Here is a 19,779-nt window from a genome sequence, read left to right as displayed (position 1 = left end):
GGTCACTGAATATATTCTTCCAATTTAATTCCTACCAATGATTCCACTGGTCCTCAAACTGTTCCAATCGTCCCTCTGCTCACCGACCAAAATCTATATCAGAGTGATTAATGTTAAACATCGATAATCTACACACTTCCAATGCACATACAATATGCCTTCAAAAATGTGATGATCAGGACAGGACATATGGTGGTGAGAAGCAGCCTTTTCCGTGGGCACAGTTTGCTCCAGTTCTAAATTGTGTTTTGTGCAAAACAAAACTAATTGTCCAACAAATCTAATTGCATAAATAACATAGTAAGTAGAAATTGTAAACAATCAGATAATTTAAATTAAACAACTTTGAAATATCTTTAGACTGTAATTCATTTTTGGTGGTGGCTGCCCTGATACCTTCTTGAGTTATTACAATATGTTGTTCCATTACTCAAGTTTTAAAAAGTGTTTAGTTCTCTAGTTACTTTAAACTTTGACTCCCAATGATTTCATGCCTTTAATATGGTAAAATGCCAAGTGCAATCTTAAATCTGAGCTTCTGTTGGTTAATAATACAATTGTTGGAGCTAGTTTCAGGATGTAAGAATTATCTGGAAAGACTGGAGAGACATGGGGGCATTTATATCCCAACCCTCTTGAGATAAAGGGCAACATTCGATCAGCATTTTGATCACTGTGTCTGTACCTGTAGACCCAGTTTTTAATGACTTGCATAAATGGACAGCCAAATAACTTTTCTACAGCTCCCACTGTGAAGTCTCACAACTTGACTCTCTCACTGTGAAGTCTCACAACTTGACTCCACCAAAATGGTTAAGTGGTTATTTGCTGTTTAAATATGTAAATATGATGAGTTGCTTACAAAACAGCAGCAATTTCACTTCAAAGGTAAAGCAAAGCAAAAGCAAAATATTCTGGATACTGCAAATCTAAAAAAAGCATTCAGCAAATGAGGTATTATTTGTGGAATGATAAACACCTTTCATTATTTCTGATAAAAGGTATGTATTAGTTTTGCAAGTGCTAAACATTTCCCACATACTAATGAATTTATGTATACTTTGAAAGAAAACGAGCAATAACCTGAAAAAAGTAATCAGTTTAATTAGTTCAATATTATTTAGTAAATAAACAAAGTTAGAAATTACTGAATATGAAAATGATTGTGCTCAGAAAGTCTTTTACTATCATTTATTTGCCTGCTATCTCCAAATGAAATGAACAAGTATTAGATATAAATAAAGATAACTTCTTAAAAATATTCTCAGTTATTTTGCTAGAGAGCTGCGATTAGACTATTTGCTGCATTATAAAATGTCTTCACCGAAGATGTAATTAGTCTTTATGTATTAACATATTTTACAATTTAAAATGAAACACATTAATCATGTTGCGTGAAACTTGTTGACGAAGAAACTCCTTTAATCACGAATTATAGTGGGTCCAGCATGTCTAACTGCTGTACGTACCTTGTATAATACGAGTTCTTTATACGTTTAGAAGTTGTTAATCTTATAATGAAATTGAACATTAGAGCACTCCACAAAATGTTATAATTGAGATCTTTGATCTAAAAGGGTGAAACTGATTGTAAATCCTTTCCAAACATAAAGGAATTGTGTTTATTTTTCAAAGTCACCTATTGCAAAAGAATTACAATTTTAATATCAGAATACAGAGACTTGACAAGTTTATCTTTTTTCGGATTATAGTCACGTAATAAAAATGAATTATTGCCTTCCCCCCAAAAAAAACAAAACAAGGTGAACTTTTTGTCGCAAACATTTCATGCTAGTTGTAATTCATGTATAATGACAGTTAAGTGTTTTTATTTTGCTCCGGTCTCTAACTGCAAAAACAAAAGGGATAGCTCGTCTCGAATGTATCCCTGCGAGCCGAGCGGCACCTTTACTTGCCGTCCCTACACTTGCCCTTTGATCTGGAGATTAGTGTTAGGGTTGGAGCAGCAGAGCCTCGCACTGCCTGCCTCCTTCTCTTTCACACACACGGTCACAGACACTCACTCACCGGGGCCACGGCCGGGCTGGCCAGCCAGGTGCATCCTGTGTGCGGCTCGGAGCCCCTCCAGCGGCTGACATAGCACAAGAGACACACACAGTGCAGTACATATACACACATAACATGTCACATACACTTTAAGATATATATTTATTATCTTTGGCTCGGGTGCATTTACAACAACAAAAACACAGAAAAGCATAAAAAGAGGAGAATGTGAAGAGAAAATGGTTTAAAAAAAAGGAGTTGGGGAGGAAGGAAGGAAAATGCCCAGGAGAAAGCAGGAGCAGCCGAAGCGCCTGCCTTATTCGCGTAAGTGCCGGGAGTGAGAGTGAGAGAGCGGCCGCCGCGGGTCTGGGTTGGGGCCGGGGTTGAGGCTGGGGTGAGGGTGACAGAGGTGAAGCTGACAAAGACACTCTGGGCTTCTTATTTCAAATAGGAACCGAACGGGCGGCCATGTTGGTGATGATGAGAGGAATTTAAACTGTTTAACCTTTTCATTAATGTTCTCGATAAATTTTAAAAAATGAATAAGTAATTTATGATTTGAGTAATTCTGGAGGAGAGGGAGGGAAAGGTCTCTGGTCGGCTGTTTACATTTTATTAGTAGTATTTTTTTCAGATGTCTCGTTTCTTTGCTGTTTGCGAGTTTTTAATTCCTCCCCTCAAGGGTTGAAGGAGGTGGCGGAGGGTGAACGAGAAATGGCCGGGGCCGGGGAGAAGCTGCTGGGGCTGGGCGGAGGGGAGACCGTGGCCCCAGCCCGGGCCCTGGTCGCACTGAGGGGTCAGACAGAGCAGGCCAAGGCCAGGGCCAGGGCGGGGAGCAGGCTGCTGCTCGTCTCCTTCACCTCCACCTTCACCCCGCTCCCGGCAAAAAAAAACCCGGCTTTCTGTCTTATTGAAATGGATTAACTTTTGAGTGAAAGCCCGGCTGTGTTGTCTGTCTTCTGGTGAAAGGTCTGTCTGAGCTTTCAAGGCTGCCCCATGATCTCTCCTCCCGAGGGAAGGGGGGGGGGTGCTCAGGTCAAGGCTGCCCCAGGATCCCGAGGGAAGGGGAGCTCACCCCCTCCCTCTTCAATGGGCTTCACTCCTCTCATTTCAATGGGCTTCACGTCCAGCAAGCTGTCTTGTCAAAGCCGCGCCCGGTCACCTGAAGTTCAGGGTTTACAGCCGCGTCTCTGCACCGACATCTTTGTTTTTATTTGACATTTTATTCTCGCATTGAGTCTCTTGCAGAATGTAAACTCTACCGAACCCCGCATACTTTTGTTTCCCCTCCCTCTGACCTGCAAATGCAATCCAGTAAACGGTTTTTGATTTGACCCTTGGCTGTGATATTTAGACTCTTTGACTATTATCTACCGAAACTACATTGTGCGGTGTGCCCGCTAGGGAGTCAAGTGTTTCGGTTACCGAGCACGGTAGTAACGACAGTCGTGTTTTAGTTTGCAGTAACTCATCTCGTTTCTGTCACTAGGTTTGACAAACTATTATTTTAATTAGTGTAATTGTGAATAAAGGCGCGGCAATAGGCGTGCGTTGTAAATGTGCCTTGTGGATGACATCTGCCCGAAGATTCCTTTTACTGCTCTGGTTACTGACTCTGTTAAAGGTCAACACCACCATTACAACGCGGACGACAAAACACACACCGAGAATTGTAACCACCTAAAACCACTTTCCATTTACTTATGCAACAATATGAAAAGATCTGTTAACTTGGTGCCAATTATTTTTCGATGGAGTGGCTGATCATAACTACTGTCAAGGGTTATGTGATATTGAGCCCACTGTGTCGACGTAATATTAATTCACATTGGCTGTTACTTTAATTTGATTATTGCAATTTATGGATTGTTATTTATAACTTCCACGTGTGCTAATAAAAGGCTTGAAAGGCAACGAACATTTTACCTGCACATGATCTGAATAAGAGCTGGTCAGATTTCACGAGTGTAGTATTGAGAGTTGTGTTAAGTATGGTAGGACAGTTACAACAGTTGGTCCCTTTCAGTTAGAAGTTTGGCAAAGAACTGAATTAGTACACGTGGCCATTGTTGACATCTATGGAGAACAGCGACCATAGTGATCCACTGTGGGGGCTGTGTTCTTCAGTTTTAATAGAGACCTGTATTCAGATTGAGTTCCCCTGACGGATCAGTGGAAAAAATACATTCCATGAATTTCCACTTGGTGTTCTGATCTACAATTTGCACTGTTCTTTGTGAGTTCTGCCAATCAAACACCGTTACGATTTTTCACTTGATATATTTGCATAAACACCTTGCTGCAGAACGAGATTGAGAGCATTCTCACATAAATTTAAGGTCATCATCATGTGTGGTGTTATCGTGTAAATAAGGAAGGTTCTATGTCTGATGCCATTTTTGGGCTAAGATTGGCAGGATATTGGTGAAAGTATTTTAAATGGCTTTGGTGCCCTGCAGTCAGGGTAACATCATTCAGGATTGGTGCTTCTGATTAGAGCCCGTCTCCCAGAAATACATGCTTGTGAATGGAAAAGTTCACAATCTGCTATAATGGCCCTGTGGTCAAATGATTTCTATGCCCCCTGGTTATCAACCCATGTGCCTAAGGGGAAAAATTCCTTCCTATCCACCTTATCTGTGACCCTCATAATTTTATACACCTCAATCATGTAGCCCTCAAACTTCTGTGCTCCAAGACAAACAACCCCAATCTGTCCTGTCTCTTGATAGCTGAAATGCTCCAGCCCAGGCAACATCCTGACAAATCTCCTCTACATCTTCTGCAGTGCAATCACTTCCTTCCTATAGAGTGATGACCAGAATTGCACACAGTATTCCAGCTGTGGCCTAACTAGTTTTTTACACTGCTCCATCATAATCTCCTTGCTCTTATATTTAATGCCTCAATTAAGAAAGGCAAGTATTCCATATTCCTTTTTAACCATCTGATTAACCTATCCTGCTGTCTTCAGAGACAGGTCCCTCTGATCATCTGTCCTTCCTTGAGTCTGACCTTGCCTTGATAGTCCTCCCAAAATACCTTACCTCTCACTTTTCAGGATTAAATTCCACTTACCACTGTTCTGACCATCTACCCATCCCATCAATATCGTGCTGTAATCCTATGGCTTTGCTCCTCACTATTTTCCACATCGCCAATTTTTGTGTCACCTGCGGACTTATTTATCATATCTCCTACATTCACATCCGTATTATTAATGTACACGACCAACAACAAGGAACCCAGGATCGATCCCTGCGGAGCACCATTGGACCAGGCTTCAAGTCAACCATTTTGATTTGATTTTTGATTTAGTATTGTCACATGTATTAACATACAGGGAAAAGTATTGTTTGTTGCGTGCCTTACAGAAAAAGCATACTGTTCATAGAGAAGGAAAGGAGAGAGTGCTGAATGCACTGTTACAATCATAGCTAGGGTATAGAGAAAGATCAAGTTAATGCAAGGTAAGTCCATTCAAAAGTCTGACAGCAGCAGAGAAGCTTGAGTTGGCTGGTACGTGACCTCAGACTTTTGTATCTTTTTCCTGACAGAAGAAGGTGGAAGAGAGAATGTCCAGGGCGCGTGAGGTCCTTAATTATACTGGCTGCTTTGCTGAGGCAGCAGGAAGTGTAGACGGAGTCAGTGGATGGGAAGCTGGTTTGTGTGATGAATTGGGCTACGTTCACAACCTTTTGTAGTTCCTTGTGGTCTTGGGCAGAGCAGGAGCCATATCAAGTTGTGATAACAACCAGAAAAAATGTTTTTTAAGGCACATCTGTAAAAGTTGGTGAGAGTCGTTGTTGACATGCTAAATTTCCTTAGTCTTCTGAGAAAGTAGAGGCATTGGTGGGCTTTCTTAACTATAGTGTCGGCCAAGACAGGTTGCTGGTGACCTGGACATCTAAAAACTTGAAGCTCTCGACCCTTTCTACTTCGTCCCCATTAATGTAGACAAGGGCATGTTCTCCTTACGCTTCCTGAAGTCAATGACAATCTCCTTCATTTTGTTGACATTGAGGGAAAGATTATTGTTCCCGCGCTAGTTCACCAGATTCTCTATCTCATTTCTGTACTCTGCCTCATCATTGTTTGAGATCTGACCCACTACGGTGGTATCGTCAACAAACTTAAAAATTGAATTGGAGGGGAATTTGATCACGCGGTCATAGGTGTATAAGTACAGTAGGGAGCTGAGAACACAGCCTTGTGGGGCACTGGTGTTGAGGATAATTGTGAGGAAGCACTGTTGCCTATCCTTACTGATTGTGGTCTGTGAGTTAGGAAGTTCAGGATCTAGTCGCAGAGGGAGGTGCCAAGGCCCAGGCCACAGAGTTTGGGGATGAGCTTCGTGAGAATAATGGTGCTGAGCTGCAGTCAATAAATAGCCTGACATAAGTGTCCTTGTTATGTAGGTGCTCTAGGGTTGAGTGCAGGGCCAGGGAGTTGGTGTCTTTCGTGGACCTGTTGCATAATACGCAAACTGTAACGGACCCAGGTAGTCCGGGAGACTGGAATTGATTCATGCCATGACTAACCTTTTGAAGCACTTTATAATGATGGATGTCAGAGCCACCGGCTGATAGTTGTTAAGGCACGCTGCTTAGTTCTTCTTGGGTACCAGGATGACGATCATCTTCTTGAAACTGATAGGGACCTCAGGTTGTTGTAAAGGGAGGTTGAAGATGTCTGAGAATAAGTCCGCCGGCTGATCCGCACAGGATCTGAGTGCTTATCTGAGTACCCCATCCAGGCCTGTCACTTTCTGTGGGTTGACCTTCAGGAAAGCTGTTCTGACATCTGCAGTGGTGACCCCAGATATGGTTCATCCAGGTGGAGGACATGCTCTCGCTGACCTCTTGCTCAAAACAGGTATAGAATGCAGTGAACTCATCAGGAAGGGGTGTGTTGGAGCTGGTGATTTTACATGCCTTCATCTTGTAGCCTGTTATGTCTTACAGACCTTGCCACAGTCAGCAGGCGTTGGTCTGGCTAGCCTGGGACTCTAGCTTGGTCCGGTACTGTCTTTTGGCATTTTTGATGGATCTCCTTAGATCGTATTTGGCTTTCTTGTAAAGGCCTGACTTGAATGCCTCAGACCTGGGCTTCAGCAAGCGGTGGATATATCTGTTTATCCATGGTTTTGGTTTGCGGAACACGTAGATTTGCTTCTTTGGTACACAGTCTTTTACACACTAATGAAGTCACTTACTATAGTGGTGTACTCATTCAGACTGGTCGCTGATTTTTTTAATACTGACCAGTCTGCTGACTCTAAGCAGTCTCATAGGAGATCATCTGATTCCTCAGACCAACATTGCATGACTTTCTTTGATGCATTCTCCCACTTCAGTTTTTTCCATCACTCTCTGCCTCCTACCACTAAACCAATTTTGGATCCTGTTTGCCAAATTACACTGGATCCCATGGGCTCTTATCTTCATCAGCCTCCCAATGTGAGACCTTGTCAAAAGTCTGACTGAAATCCATGTGGACCACGTCAACTGCATTGTTCTCATTTGCACATCTAGTCACCTCCTCAATTCAATCAAATTTGTAAGGCATGACCTGTCTGACTATCCGTGATTAATCCTTGCTTTCCCCAAGTGGAGATTAATTCTGTCCCTCAATTTTTTCCAGTTGTTTCCCTACCACTGAAGTTAGGCTCACTGGCCTGTAATTTCCTGATTTTTTTTTTCCCCCACTTCTCTTGAATAATGGTACCACCATTATTGAGTAGTAGTGATTGACAGTTGAGAATAGTTCAACACCGTATAATTCAGTTGAGAGAGTACACAAGCAAGTACTGCAAATGTGGAAATCCGAGATAAAAACAGAAAATACTGGAAATAGTCAGCAGGTCTGGCAGCATATGCGCAGAGAATAATGTCCTGACAAAGGGTAATCGACTTGAAAAGTTTCTGTCTCCGCAGGTGGTAGATCTGCTGGCTCTTGGTAGTATTCTGTTTTGTGTCTGTCAGCTGTTGGTCTTATCCTGTTTCTTTATGTACGTTGATGATTGTGATGATATTGGCTACAGATTTATCACAAAATGAAAGAAAACCATTTAGAATTACATTTGGTGTTGTTTAATTTTGCTGTGTTTTTGTAAGTAACCAACTGCAAACTGTACAGTTGTTCCCTACTGAGGGATTGCATTAATAATATCATTAATGCATTTTCACAGTTTGATTATTCAACATAAGCACAGACATACTGAAATAACAAGTGCTTTCAATAAGGCGTTCTGATGGGGTTCAAGGGATAAGGGGGCAAGGTGGGATCAGGATATTGAATTTGATCAGCCATTATCAAAATTAATGTTGGAGTTGGCTCAAAGGGTGGAATGACCTACTCCTGCTTTTATTTTCTATGTAACATAAGCTCCAAAATTTAGATTTACAACTTTGAAATCGCTCCACAATACGCTCTTTTATATTATCTATTAATGAAAGTTTTACGTTCTGGTATTGTCAGCTTCTGCAAGACTGACTTTCAGTATCTTGAGCAGTGATTGTTTGTATTTTCACCTGGATGGCAAGTGTATGCACAGTTGGCCACACGATCTTTACAGTTGAGCCTGATCCCATCCTCAAGTTGCACGAACTTCCAGTTGATTTAAATATTTAGCTGCCAAGAGTAAACATGGTTGATTTTTTTTCTCAGTAACCCGACCGCACAGAGCCATAGATTTAGCTCGATCAACTAAGCATTTGTAGATCATTTTATGTTTGCAGGATGAGTTGAGCCATGGTAGGGAGAACAAAGATCACATTGCATGGACTTGATGGGCTTGAGGAGGAACTTCTTCACTGAAAGGGTGGTGAATTGGTGGAATTCTCTGCCCATTAAAGTGGTGGAGGCTACCTCGCTAAATATATTTAAGTCACGGGTAGATAGGTTTTTGATAGACAGGGGAATTAAGGGTTATGGAGAGAAAGTGGGAAAGTGGAACTGATCCACTTCAGATCAGCCGTGATCTCATTGAATGGCGGGGCAGGCTCGAAGGGCTAGATGGCCTACTCATAAGAACATAAGAACATAAGAAATAGGAGCAGGAGTAGGCCATCTAGCCCTTCGAGCCTGCCCCGCCATTCAATAAGATCATGGCTGATCTGTCGTGGCTCAGTTCCACTTTCCCGCCCTCTCCCCATAACCCTTAATCCCTTCTCTTATCAAAAACCCATCAACCCGCTTCTTAAAAATATTTAGCGAGGCAGCCTCCACCACTTCAACGGGCAGAGAATTCCAGAGATTCACCACCCTTTGAGTGAAGAAGTTCCTCCTCAACTCCGTTCTAAACCGCCTCCCCTTTATCTTGAGGCTGTGCCCCCTAGTCCTACTGTCTTTTTTGAGCGGGAAGAGTCTCTCCACCTCTATCCTATCCATCCCATTCATCATCTTATACGTCTCAATGAGATCTCCCCTCATTCTTCTAAACTCTAACGAGTACAAGCCTAGTTTATTCAGCCTCTCCTCATAGCTCAATCCCCTCAACTCCGGTATCAGCCTAGTAAACCTCCTCTGCACTCCCTCCAGGGCCAAAATATCCTTGCGCAGGTGCGGCGCCCAAAACTGCACACAGTACTCCAGCTGCGGCCTCACCAATGCCCTATACAGCTGCAGCAAGACCTCCCTACTTTTATATTCAATCTCCTGCTCCTATTTCTTATGTTCTTATGAATGAACCCTGTGCATAGTGACACTAACTCTATTTTCTTTTCACAAAAGTACTGTGCTTGCTATTATGGTAAATATTGATAACTGATGAGCTACTTGTTATCTATTTGCTTTGAAATGTCCAAACTAAAAGATTAAGAATCAGCATAAAATTGCTGCAAGCCTTTTTGAATCCTAATGAACAGTTGCTTAGTGGAAATAAGTCAGCGTTTATTATCTAATGCTCACCTGTGTTTGTAATTTGTATGATAAGTTTTGTATGATATATTTTGCACAACCTCAGACTGCAATTGACTGCATATTTAGTTTATGAAGCCTCCAGCTACTGCTAATATTCAGTGTTAAAGTGCTATATCATGATCAGAAAAAGTCTTAATTCATAAAAATAACGTTCCTTTAATATATTATTGCAAGCGGTTAGGATGTCTTTTAGTTATGGCAATTGCAAGTTTTTGTCCCTGATTGGGAGATATTTTGAAAAATACTTTAAACAAAATATATTCTGAAATTGCTTTCTGGATACATAGGGGCTCTATGTATTTATTTTGGGGATCAAAATCATTTTTATTTTTTCATTACTGTATGTAGCTCTTTCAAAAGAGTTGTCAGAACATTGAATTTTACAAACAAAAAAAAGCAAGTATCGGATGAAAGAATATTCCCGATGCACAACTTGTATAGATTTCCATCCTGTGTTCTATTGCGTATGTGTCCTTGCTTGACCTATTCATTTGATAGTTGCCATGGAATTGGAGGGTTATTGATTGTCTGGGTTCAGGTTATCTGAGAGGGTAGACCGAGAGGTGCATACTGATGAGCAGGAATTAAATGTGTAGACTCCTCCATTTAGTAGTCAGATTCTGTGTGCTGTAACTTTGAGTAATGCCAGGACGAGGTATTCCTTGTTTTTCTCTAATTTTTTCCCTTCTGTGGAAACTATTGAATCCTTACTTGGGGGTCCCCCACTATTAACTTGTCAGTTTGATTGTTGATCATGCATAAGCATTGGCTAACTGTGTTGCCAGGTTATCAAACAATGGAAGGTATTGCAGTTGAGTTTAACTTGATTTCCCTTAACATCAGTGCATGGTGCTTTAAGGCAGAGATCACCAGACAATAGTCAGGCAATGAAAACTTTGGTATCTTTTCACTGCCTTAACCTAGCATACTGATACCAACAGTAATACCCTTGCCTCGCTCAGAAAGTTGTAATAAGATCAGAAGGAATAGGAGCAAAAGTAAGCCATTTGACAATAAAGCCTACTCTGTCATTGAATAAGATCATGGCTCATCTGATCTGGCCTCAACTCCGCTTTCTTGCTTGTTGCTCTTAACCATTGACACACTTATAGATCAAAAAGTTATCCAATGACCCAGACTCCGCTGCTGTCTGAGGGAGGCTGGAGGCAAACAACCCACAGAGAAGAAATTCCCCTCATCACATTCTTAATGGGAGACCCCTTATTTTAAAACTTCTTCAGCCTAGTTTTAGAATTTCCACAAGAGGAAGCATTGCCCAGCATCTATCCTGTCAATAAGATCACTGCTCATTCTTCTAAACTACAATGATTATTGGCCCAACCTGCTCAAACCTTTTTCATAGCAACCCTTTAATCCCAGGAATCACCATAGTGAACTTTCTCTGAAATGCTTGCAATGCCAAGTATACACCTCCTTAAGTAAGGAGACCAAAACTGTGCACGTTACTTTGAATACAGTCTCACCAATGTCCTGTACATTGTGGCAACACCCATGCAATAAAAGCCACCATTCCATTTGCCATCTTTATTATTTGCTATAACTACAGGCCAACCTTCTCTTTCATGTACGAGGACGTCCAGATCTCTCTGTACCGCAGCATTCTGTAATAAAGTTTGTTTGTTTATTTATTAGTCACAAGTAGGTTTACATTAACGCTGCAATGAAGTTACTGTGAAAATCCCCTAGTTGCCATACTCAAGCGCCTGCTAGGAACACTGAGGGAGAATTTAGCATTGCCAATTCACCTAACCTGCACATCTTTGGACTGTGTGAGGAAACCGGAGCACCCGGAGAAAACCCATGCAGACACAAGGAGAATGTGCAAACTCCACACAGATAGTGACCCAAGCCAGGAATCGAACATGGGTCCCTGATGCTGTGAGACAGCAGTGCCAACCACTGTGCCACCATGCTGCTTTTCTTTTCTTCCTACTGAAGTGGACAACCTCATTTCTCCATATTTAACTCCATTCTGCCAAATACTTTGTCTACACTGACCTATATCATTTAAAAAAAAGCAAATTAGATCAATTAATTAACAAGGCTAATCAAATATTGACTGTTATCTCGAGGGCTAGAATAGAAGGGGTAAAGAAAAAGTTCCAGCTGTGCAGAACTTTGTTAGACCAGGAGAGACTTCTGGTCAGCCATGCTTGATTCAGAGTGGTGCCCCTCAAAGCATAAGCCTCTGATAACAGGCTGGCAACCAGTTCCAAGAAAAACTAGCTATAGAAACTAAGGAAAGTTTGCTTGTGCATGACTAGATGCAGGAAGAGAAAGAACATCAATTTTCTCTTGTGGGGGTATCTAGAACAAAGGAATGTAACCTTAAAAGTTAGAACAAGGCTGTTCAAGAGTGGCCAAGAAAGAATTTCTTTACAGAAAAAGAGTAAAATTCTGCAGGGACTTTCCCAAAAAGTAACAGTTGAGCTAGGTCAACTGAAAATATCAAAATTATGTTTGCAAGATTTTCGTTATGCAAGAGTATTAAAGATTGCAGAACCAAGGCAGGCATAGGGAGGTAGGAATAGGCCTGGGAGGCCAAATGGCCTATTCTTGTTCCCGGGTTCCTATTTTAATAGTTGGTATATGTTGTGTGATAGAGTAGAAGTATATAGCATGTATCAATCGTTTGAAACTTTGACTTTTGGCTGTTGTGGCATGTGAATTGCTGCTATAATTATACTGTACTTCAAATTGAATTTGTCTATTCAACCAGATATGCTACAGTATCTTAACTTGACAGCTCTAGCCTAAATGTTTGTGATGGTCTCACTTAAGGATTAATGTATAATTTTTGCTCTCAATGCTAGAATGGTAGGAAGTTACAAATGTTGTCTATTTCATTTTTCAATTAATATATCACGAGAAAGTGAACTAAAGATAGAAAATGTTGGGAATACTCAGCAGATCAGTCAGCTGAGTCAGAGAGAAGGAATTTTAACATTTAAAGTGGTTGACCTTTCATCAGAACTGGCAAAATTAATGCCAGGAGAAGTAAAACTGATAACAAGTGCAGAGGCAGGGTCAGAAAGAATGGGATGAATGAATGAGGAAGGTATGTGATGAAAAATCTGTAATGGGATGGGATTCACGAGTGATTAAGTTACAAAGAAGGATGATTGGGGATGGTAATGGAAAAAGTAAAGAAACCAAAGATGGATCTAAAGTAGCAGCAATGACAGTAAGAAACCATTATAGACAACTGTACAAAATAAAGCTTTTGATTTGAAATTATTACAAGTTTATAAAGTTGTAAGTGCCTAATCAAAATCAGGTGCTATTCCTTGAACTTCATTAGCGTGTTATAAGGGAGCTTGAGGTCAGAATAGGAATGAGATGGAGAATTAAAGTGATGGGCGTCTGGAAGCTCAAGGTCATGTTTGCAATAACACTCAGAAGCCAATGCGTTTGGTCCTCCAGTTTATAGGAGAGTGTAAATGTGGAGGCTGGTTAGTTAGAGTGTGGGGATAAAGGGAAGCCTATTTTGTTTCGTGAGAGCAGAATTTGAGTAATGGGATAAACACAGTTGAGGTCCCTGCCAAATGTAGATGGGAATACTCGACTGAAGAGAAGGGAGAGCATTTTAAACAAAAGCTAAAAGAATTTGCATGTTCAGCATTTGAGCTTGAAGTTCCCATCTTGCCCAACAACATATTTCATATCAAGGTTTCTCCTCTTTAGTGCCAGAAGTTACAAGGACTTTCTGTTTAGAATTGAGATATAACAGGAACCTTACTTTGTTTGTGGAGTAATTAATTTAACTAACTTAACTAAATCTCATGAATGACAGAAAATAGGAGAATAAACCTATTTAGTGATGTTGATTATCTTGTAACTTGTGTTGAAACCTGGGTTCTCCGGTGGTGTGGAGTCCTTTGGAAACAGTTAGAATTATGGTGCACCTGATCCCCACAGATGTACTTCGTTCTGAAAATAAGGCAGCATAAAACAGTATGGGTTTCTCTGCAATTGGGTGTCTAGATACAGGCCCAAATATAATCCAAAGTAATGGATTACCTAAGCATCTGTTCCCACCTTTGGGGTTGGTATATTAGGCAACTTGCATCTTAGCTTGCTCAAAATAAGTTGCTCACAGCCCAGTTGGTTATTAAAGTGTCAGTTTTGTTTTGTTTTCTAGGGCAACTTTGCTGCATTTTTCATCTGAATTAGTTATTTTTGAGGAACGCCGCTATTCATGGAATTTAAGACTTTCACTTCAGTATTCTGCTTTATGGTGACCCCAAGTAAAATTGGAAAGACTGAAGGAAGGAGACTTTAGTATTTTGTTTTGGTACAATGTTTAAATTGTTGTTGGATGTTTCTAAATTCAAAGATGACATTTACTCAGGATTACGAGTTTCTGTCTTGGATCATGTGACTGAACTGGCTGATTCTTAGCAAAAGATCTTTGACCACATGGGGCAGGATGCCCCATAAAGGAACGGGATCTGAGTGCAGTGTAATCTTTTTTCTCTCTGTCCGTGCTGTGCCTCGTCATTAAGATGTTGTGATTCAAAGCATGATGCAGCTTGATTTGATTTGTTTTGTCACACGTATTAACATATTAAAGTGTGTGCTTGTGTGCTAAGCAAACAAAGCATACCGTTTATAGAGAAGAAAAGAGTGCAGAATGCAGTATTACAGCCATAGCTAGAGAAAGATCAAGTTAATGTGAGATAGGTTCATTCAATAGTCTGATGGCAGCAGGGAAGAAGCTGTTCATGAGTCAGTTGATACGCTTCCTCAGATCTTTGTATCTTTTTCCCAATGGAAGAAACTGGAAGAGAGTATGTCCAGAATACATAGGGTCCTTAATTATACTGGTTGCTTTTCTGAGGCAGCAGGAAGCTTAGACAGTGTCAGTGTGTGGAAGGCTGGTTTGAGTGATGGATGAGCTTCATTCACCACTAGCTGTGTTTTCTACAAACTACAGCAATTAGTGTTTGACAAAACTCACCTCCACATGTCATCGAAAGTACTAATACACAGAGGAGTTATCATCAGTTCATTCCTATTCTGCAGGGAGACCAGGACTGTCTATCGGCAACACCAGAGTACCAGAGACATTCCATTAGCAATGTCTCCGACATGTCCTCTGGATTTTATGGGAGGATCATCGAATAATCAGTAGTGTCCTTGAAGCCAGTTGCACAACAGCTCAGGCAAAACTCCTGTAAAAACAGCTGTTATCAACTGGATGGTCCTGTTTCCTCAACTCTCAAATGGCCAACATTCCAGGATAGGACAAGGAACATGCTTCAAAGAAATACTTCAAATCATTTTTGTCATGAACCATGCTGATGACCTGCTAAGGTGTCACAACTTGAAATACCAGTTCATGGTGGTTTATAGTTTTTTTGAATATTGTTGGGACATGTAAAATCCCCAGTGACGAACCAGTCCAGCATCAGTTTAAACAATCATTAAAGAATATTTATTAACTTATAAGAAGAGAAGAAGACACAACAAAAAGGACTACAATACTCTCAGACATTTAAGTACACGAATAACTAAACACATGCATAGTTTATGTAGGAATCACCCCTTGTTCCAAATCATAATGATCCTGACCTCTCTAAGATTTTTCTTTCTCAAACAACATCCAAATAAATAACTCTTATGTCAAATCCAGCTTATAGTCATTGCAAAACACATCAAGTTTAGGACATGCCTGGTACAGTGAAGATGCTTAAGCTGTTTTACAAAGGCCTCCTGCAATGCCCTGGCTTTAAGATTTTGATGCAACACTGTAGCATCTCAGAGAAGTAAAAGATGTTAAAGAAACCCTTATCTGTGAAATTGGGTCCTAGCGTCTTGGCTGAGAATTGCAGACTGGCCCCTGGCTGCAAGTTGTGGACTGGCCTCTCTGCTTTGGGAGGGAGGGGGGAGCGGGGGCAAGTATGCCTTTTCCTCTTTTGTTATTTTGAACTCAAAGTCAATTGTCTATGTATCTAAAATTAATTCCTTTTGTGGAGCTTTGCATTACTAAAGCCCTGAATCACTAGTCATTTAGGTAAACTATTTCTGTGTGTGGAACTTAACATTTTTGTAGCAGTCATCTAAGAAATCTGTTTCTACTGCTAGAACGATTCACACCTGATCATCTTTTGATGCTCTCTTGCCTTGATCACTTTGAGGCTTGCCTGCCCTTGCAAATGCAGACTGTGACTGTTCTGAGGCAGGTTTCTACCTTTCCGGTTCTTTAAAATTAGTTTTATTTTTGTTGCTAGGTAAATCCTTGACAGCCTGTTTTAAGTGCTAAATGTGGGCGTTCCTTACGAGATTCTGCACAGTCTAAATGAGAAAGGAGCATTAAGCACCACTCAAATGTTGGTGCAGTAATGTTCCATCTACATATTAATATCCAGAAATCTGCATTTATTCATTTCCACCACATACATCTTGGCACGTGCCATATCATCAACACACAAGCACTTGGCGTGATGTAACACCTACCGGATGATGTGTAGACATAACCTGTAGAAGGTTACCACAATTAGTGGGTTGTTCTACTTCCAAACCACCCCAAGGACGTTTGCCACGCCAGGTTGCCTCTATACATTTGTATCAAGAAAGTAACCAGCACTGTGACTAAGGACAGCATTGCCAACAGTTTCTGTGTAGAAGAGGCTTTAGTTGGTCAGGACCTTGTTTGTTCACAACCTTGTCTTAACTCGTACCAGGTTCCATTCCCCTATTATCCCTGTGCTTATCAATCTACATTCAGTCGCAGTCAAGTGACATCTTGATTTTAAAATTCTTGTTTTCAAATCCCTCTGCAGCCTTTTCCCAGCCTGATTTGGGATACCTTGCAGCTCCATTGCCCTTTAAAACATCTGCAGTCCTTTAATTCTGTCTTCTTGAGTATCCCAGATTTTAATTGCAGCTCCAATAGCTTAAGCACTAAGCTCTGGAATGTCCTCTCTACCTCCTTTTTCACCTTTTAAAGCATCGCTTAAAACAACCTCTCAAATAAAGTTTCTGGTTACCTGACCTAATGTCTCCCGTGTGACTTGGTCTCATATTTTGTCTTATGATGCTTATGAAGTGAATAGGACCTTTCATTGGATTAAAGGCATTGTAGAAACATGTTGTTCAAATAGGACTTCCTAGAGGATGCCAGAGTTCCTATTTTACATTTCTGCCATACAAGATGAGCCCCGTTGGAAATGTAAGTATTGGAAGCACCCTCACTTTCACCTTTTAGGTCCTTTTTCTTCGGTGTACATTCAGGGACCAGTGTGACTATATCAATTGGTTAGCAATCTCTCTTCATGCAGTTTGCACTTATAGAACATAGAACATTACAGCGCGGAACAGGCCCTTCGGCCCACAATGTTGCGCCGACCAGTCTTATTTTTAAAAAAAAACATTGACCCACTAATCTAAACCAATCCCTTTTCATCCATAAACCTATCCACCAATCTCTTAAACGCCCCCAAACTAGGCGCATTTACAACTGCAGCAGGCAGGGCATTCCAGTCCCTCACCACCCTCTGGGTAAAGAACCTGCCCCTGACATCCGTCCTATAACTACCCCCCTTAATTTAAAGCCATGCCCCCTCGTGTTAGATTTCCCCATCCGAGGAAACAGGCTATCACCATCCACCCTATCTAAACCTCTAATCATCTTATATGTTTCTATAAGATCCCCTCTTAGCCGCCTTCTTTCCAGTGAAAACAACCCCAAATCCCTCAGTCTCTCCTCATAGGACCTCCCCTGCATACCAGGCAACATCCTGGTAAACCTCCTCTGCACCCTCTCCAAAGCCTCCACATCCTTCCTGTAATGTGGGGACCAGAACTGCACACAGTACTCCAAGTGCGGCCGCACCAGAGTTGTGTACAGTTGCAACATGACGCTGCGACTCCTAAATTCAATCCCCCTACCAATAAACGCCAAGACACCGTACGCCTTCTTAACAAATGTTTTTATTGCAGCCTCAAATAGGGTAGTACCCCTTTGGTGCATCTTCTGCAGACCTCTAACTCTTCATTAAAGGGAGAAAGTTGCACACACATCTCCATTATGCAATTCTGATCACTTTCTCTACCTTTCTGCTTTCACCACAATCTATCTTTAATGGCTGAATAGGAGTTGTTCCCTCACTATTTTCTGATTCTAACCAAATGTGCAACAGACCATTCTTTCTGGATAATTACTCTCCCTTGTTGCACGTTGAAATTAATAAGTGGAAGACTTCATCTAAAATTTAGACATGCAAACCTGCGCTTTGGTGTAGGTACCAGTAAACTTGTACATTGGTTACTAAAATGACCTAACAATGTTGGGGTTGTGGGTTTTACACAGAAAGAAGACTTCATTTGCATTTGCAGATTCAAACTAACGTGCAACAGGTTTGTTGAAAAGCTGCTCTCTGCACTACACAGAATACAAAACTAGAAGTAAAGCAGCAGACTGTGGAAGCACCCTAATGACATCACCATCCAATCATGTGATCAGCTCTCATAGCAACCTACAACATATAATATTCCTCCACTTTACTTCTGTGGTCATGAAAACAAATTGCTATGATGTTATACATAGGATCAATAATACTCCAGACACAGTACTATGCATCATTAATTGTTATACACAGTCAATAAGAAAGTCTGTCTGGATGATATCGGTTCCTCTTTAGTTGTATACAATGTTTTGGAATTTGGTTATCCTTGACACTAGAAATATTTGGAATTTCAGTAGACACTTCTTCTCTTGGAACTAAATCAGCATCATGGTATAGTAACTAAGCCACAATCATCAAGCAACTCATTTTCAACTAATTCTTCCATAGTAGTATTCACAACACTAGGGACTAAAGAAGTTGGTACTTCTGGAGATAATTTGGAGAAATAATTTTCAGAAGACAACGATTGGTCAGCATATCATCACCAAACCAGTTAATCTTTGGTTTGAATAGTGTAAGAAATTGGACCTGTTTTTGCTAAAACTAGGGCTGGTACCCATTTTCACTCATGGCAAAATTTTGCACTAACACTCTAGTTCCTTGTTGAAATGAGCATTGTTTTCCCCTCACTTCTTGTCTAGCAACTTGAGATTGGTGTTGAAATTCTATTATCTCTGACGTTTCTGGAGGTAATCAAATGTTCGCAACTTTGCCTTTAAGTGTAGTAATGCAGGTGGACTTTGGGTAATTGTTTGAGTTTCTGTAAAATGCCAGAAAGCTATTCACACAACATGATAACAAACCTTGCTCTCTTGAAACTTTCAAAGAATGGTTCAAGGATTGTACAAATCTTTTAGCTAATCCACTGGTTGTTAAATGATAAGATGCAGATTTTATATGCTGAATACCATTAACTTAATACTCAAACTCTTGTGAAATAAACCGTGTACCATTATTGCTAGTAGATTGTTTCGGCTTACCAAATCTTGCAATGGTGGTATATTTCATATTCATGGATAGGATTGACACTGTCTCACTTAAACTCTCTTCATTGAGCCAGTGTCACTTCAAAAACCAGAAGGTACTGCACGTCTGTTTTGACATCGACAAAATTGTGCATAGCACTACAGTTGAGCTTTAGCTTCTCCAACCATGATCTCCAAAATAGAGCTGGAAAATTTCCATAGACCCACGCGGGAAGGCAACTCTGCTGTTTGCCTGTCCACGCAACTCAACGTTGACCATGATGTGACTTTTTAATGGCATGATCTCTTCCGTGTGTCCTTAAAATTATACCAGCTGGTTTTAAAGTAAAATGCTTCTGCTTTTATTGGTATGTAATCTCAGGAATTAAAGATATGGCAGAACTGGTATCAATCTCCAGCTTAATGGATTGTCCACGTAACTTCAGAATCAC

At 40.8% G+C, this 19,779-nt stretch overlaps 1 protein-coding gene across 6 annotated transcripts in view; it reads left to right on the top strand.

Moving 5' to 3' along the window:
• The first annotated feature begins 1,972 nt into the window (after positions 1-1,972).
• znf827 (zinc finger protein 827) overlaps positions 1,973-19,779 on the top strand; it is a 138,364-nt gene continuing 120,557 nt past the window's right edge. For all 6 annotated transcript variants that reach the window (XR_013887062.1, XM_080193213.1, XM_080193220.1 and 3 more), the window contains exon 1: positions 1,973-2,331. Coding sequence is in view for 5 of the 6 variants with exons in the window: in XM_080193213.1 (XP_080049339.1) it covers positions 2,286-2,331 (46 nt within the window). In the remaining variant the exon portion in view is untranslated. The remainder of the gene's footprint in view (positions 2,332-19,779) is intronic.

This window comes from Carcharhinus amblyrhynchos, chromosome 1 (genome assembly GCF_965287045.1).
Source record: "Carcharhinus amblyrhynchos chromosome 1, sCarAmb.v2.hapA, whole genome shotgun sequence".
NCBI lineage: Eukaryota > Metazoa > Chordata > Chondrichthyes > Carcharhiniformes > Carcharhinidae > Carcharhinus > Carcharhinus amblyrhynchos.
This window is presented reverse-complemented; position numbering and strand designations above follow the sequence as displayed.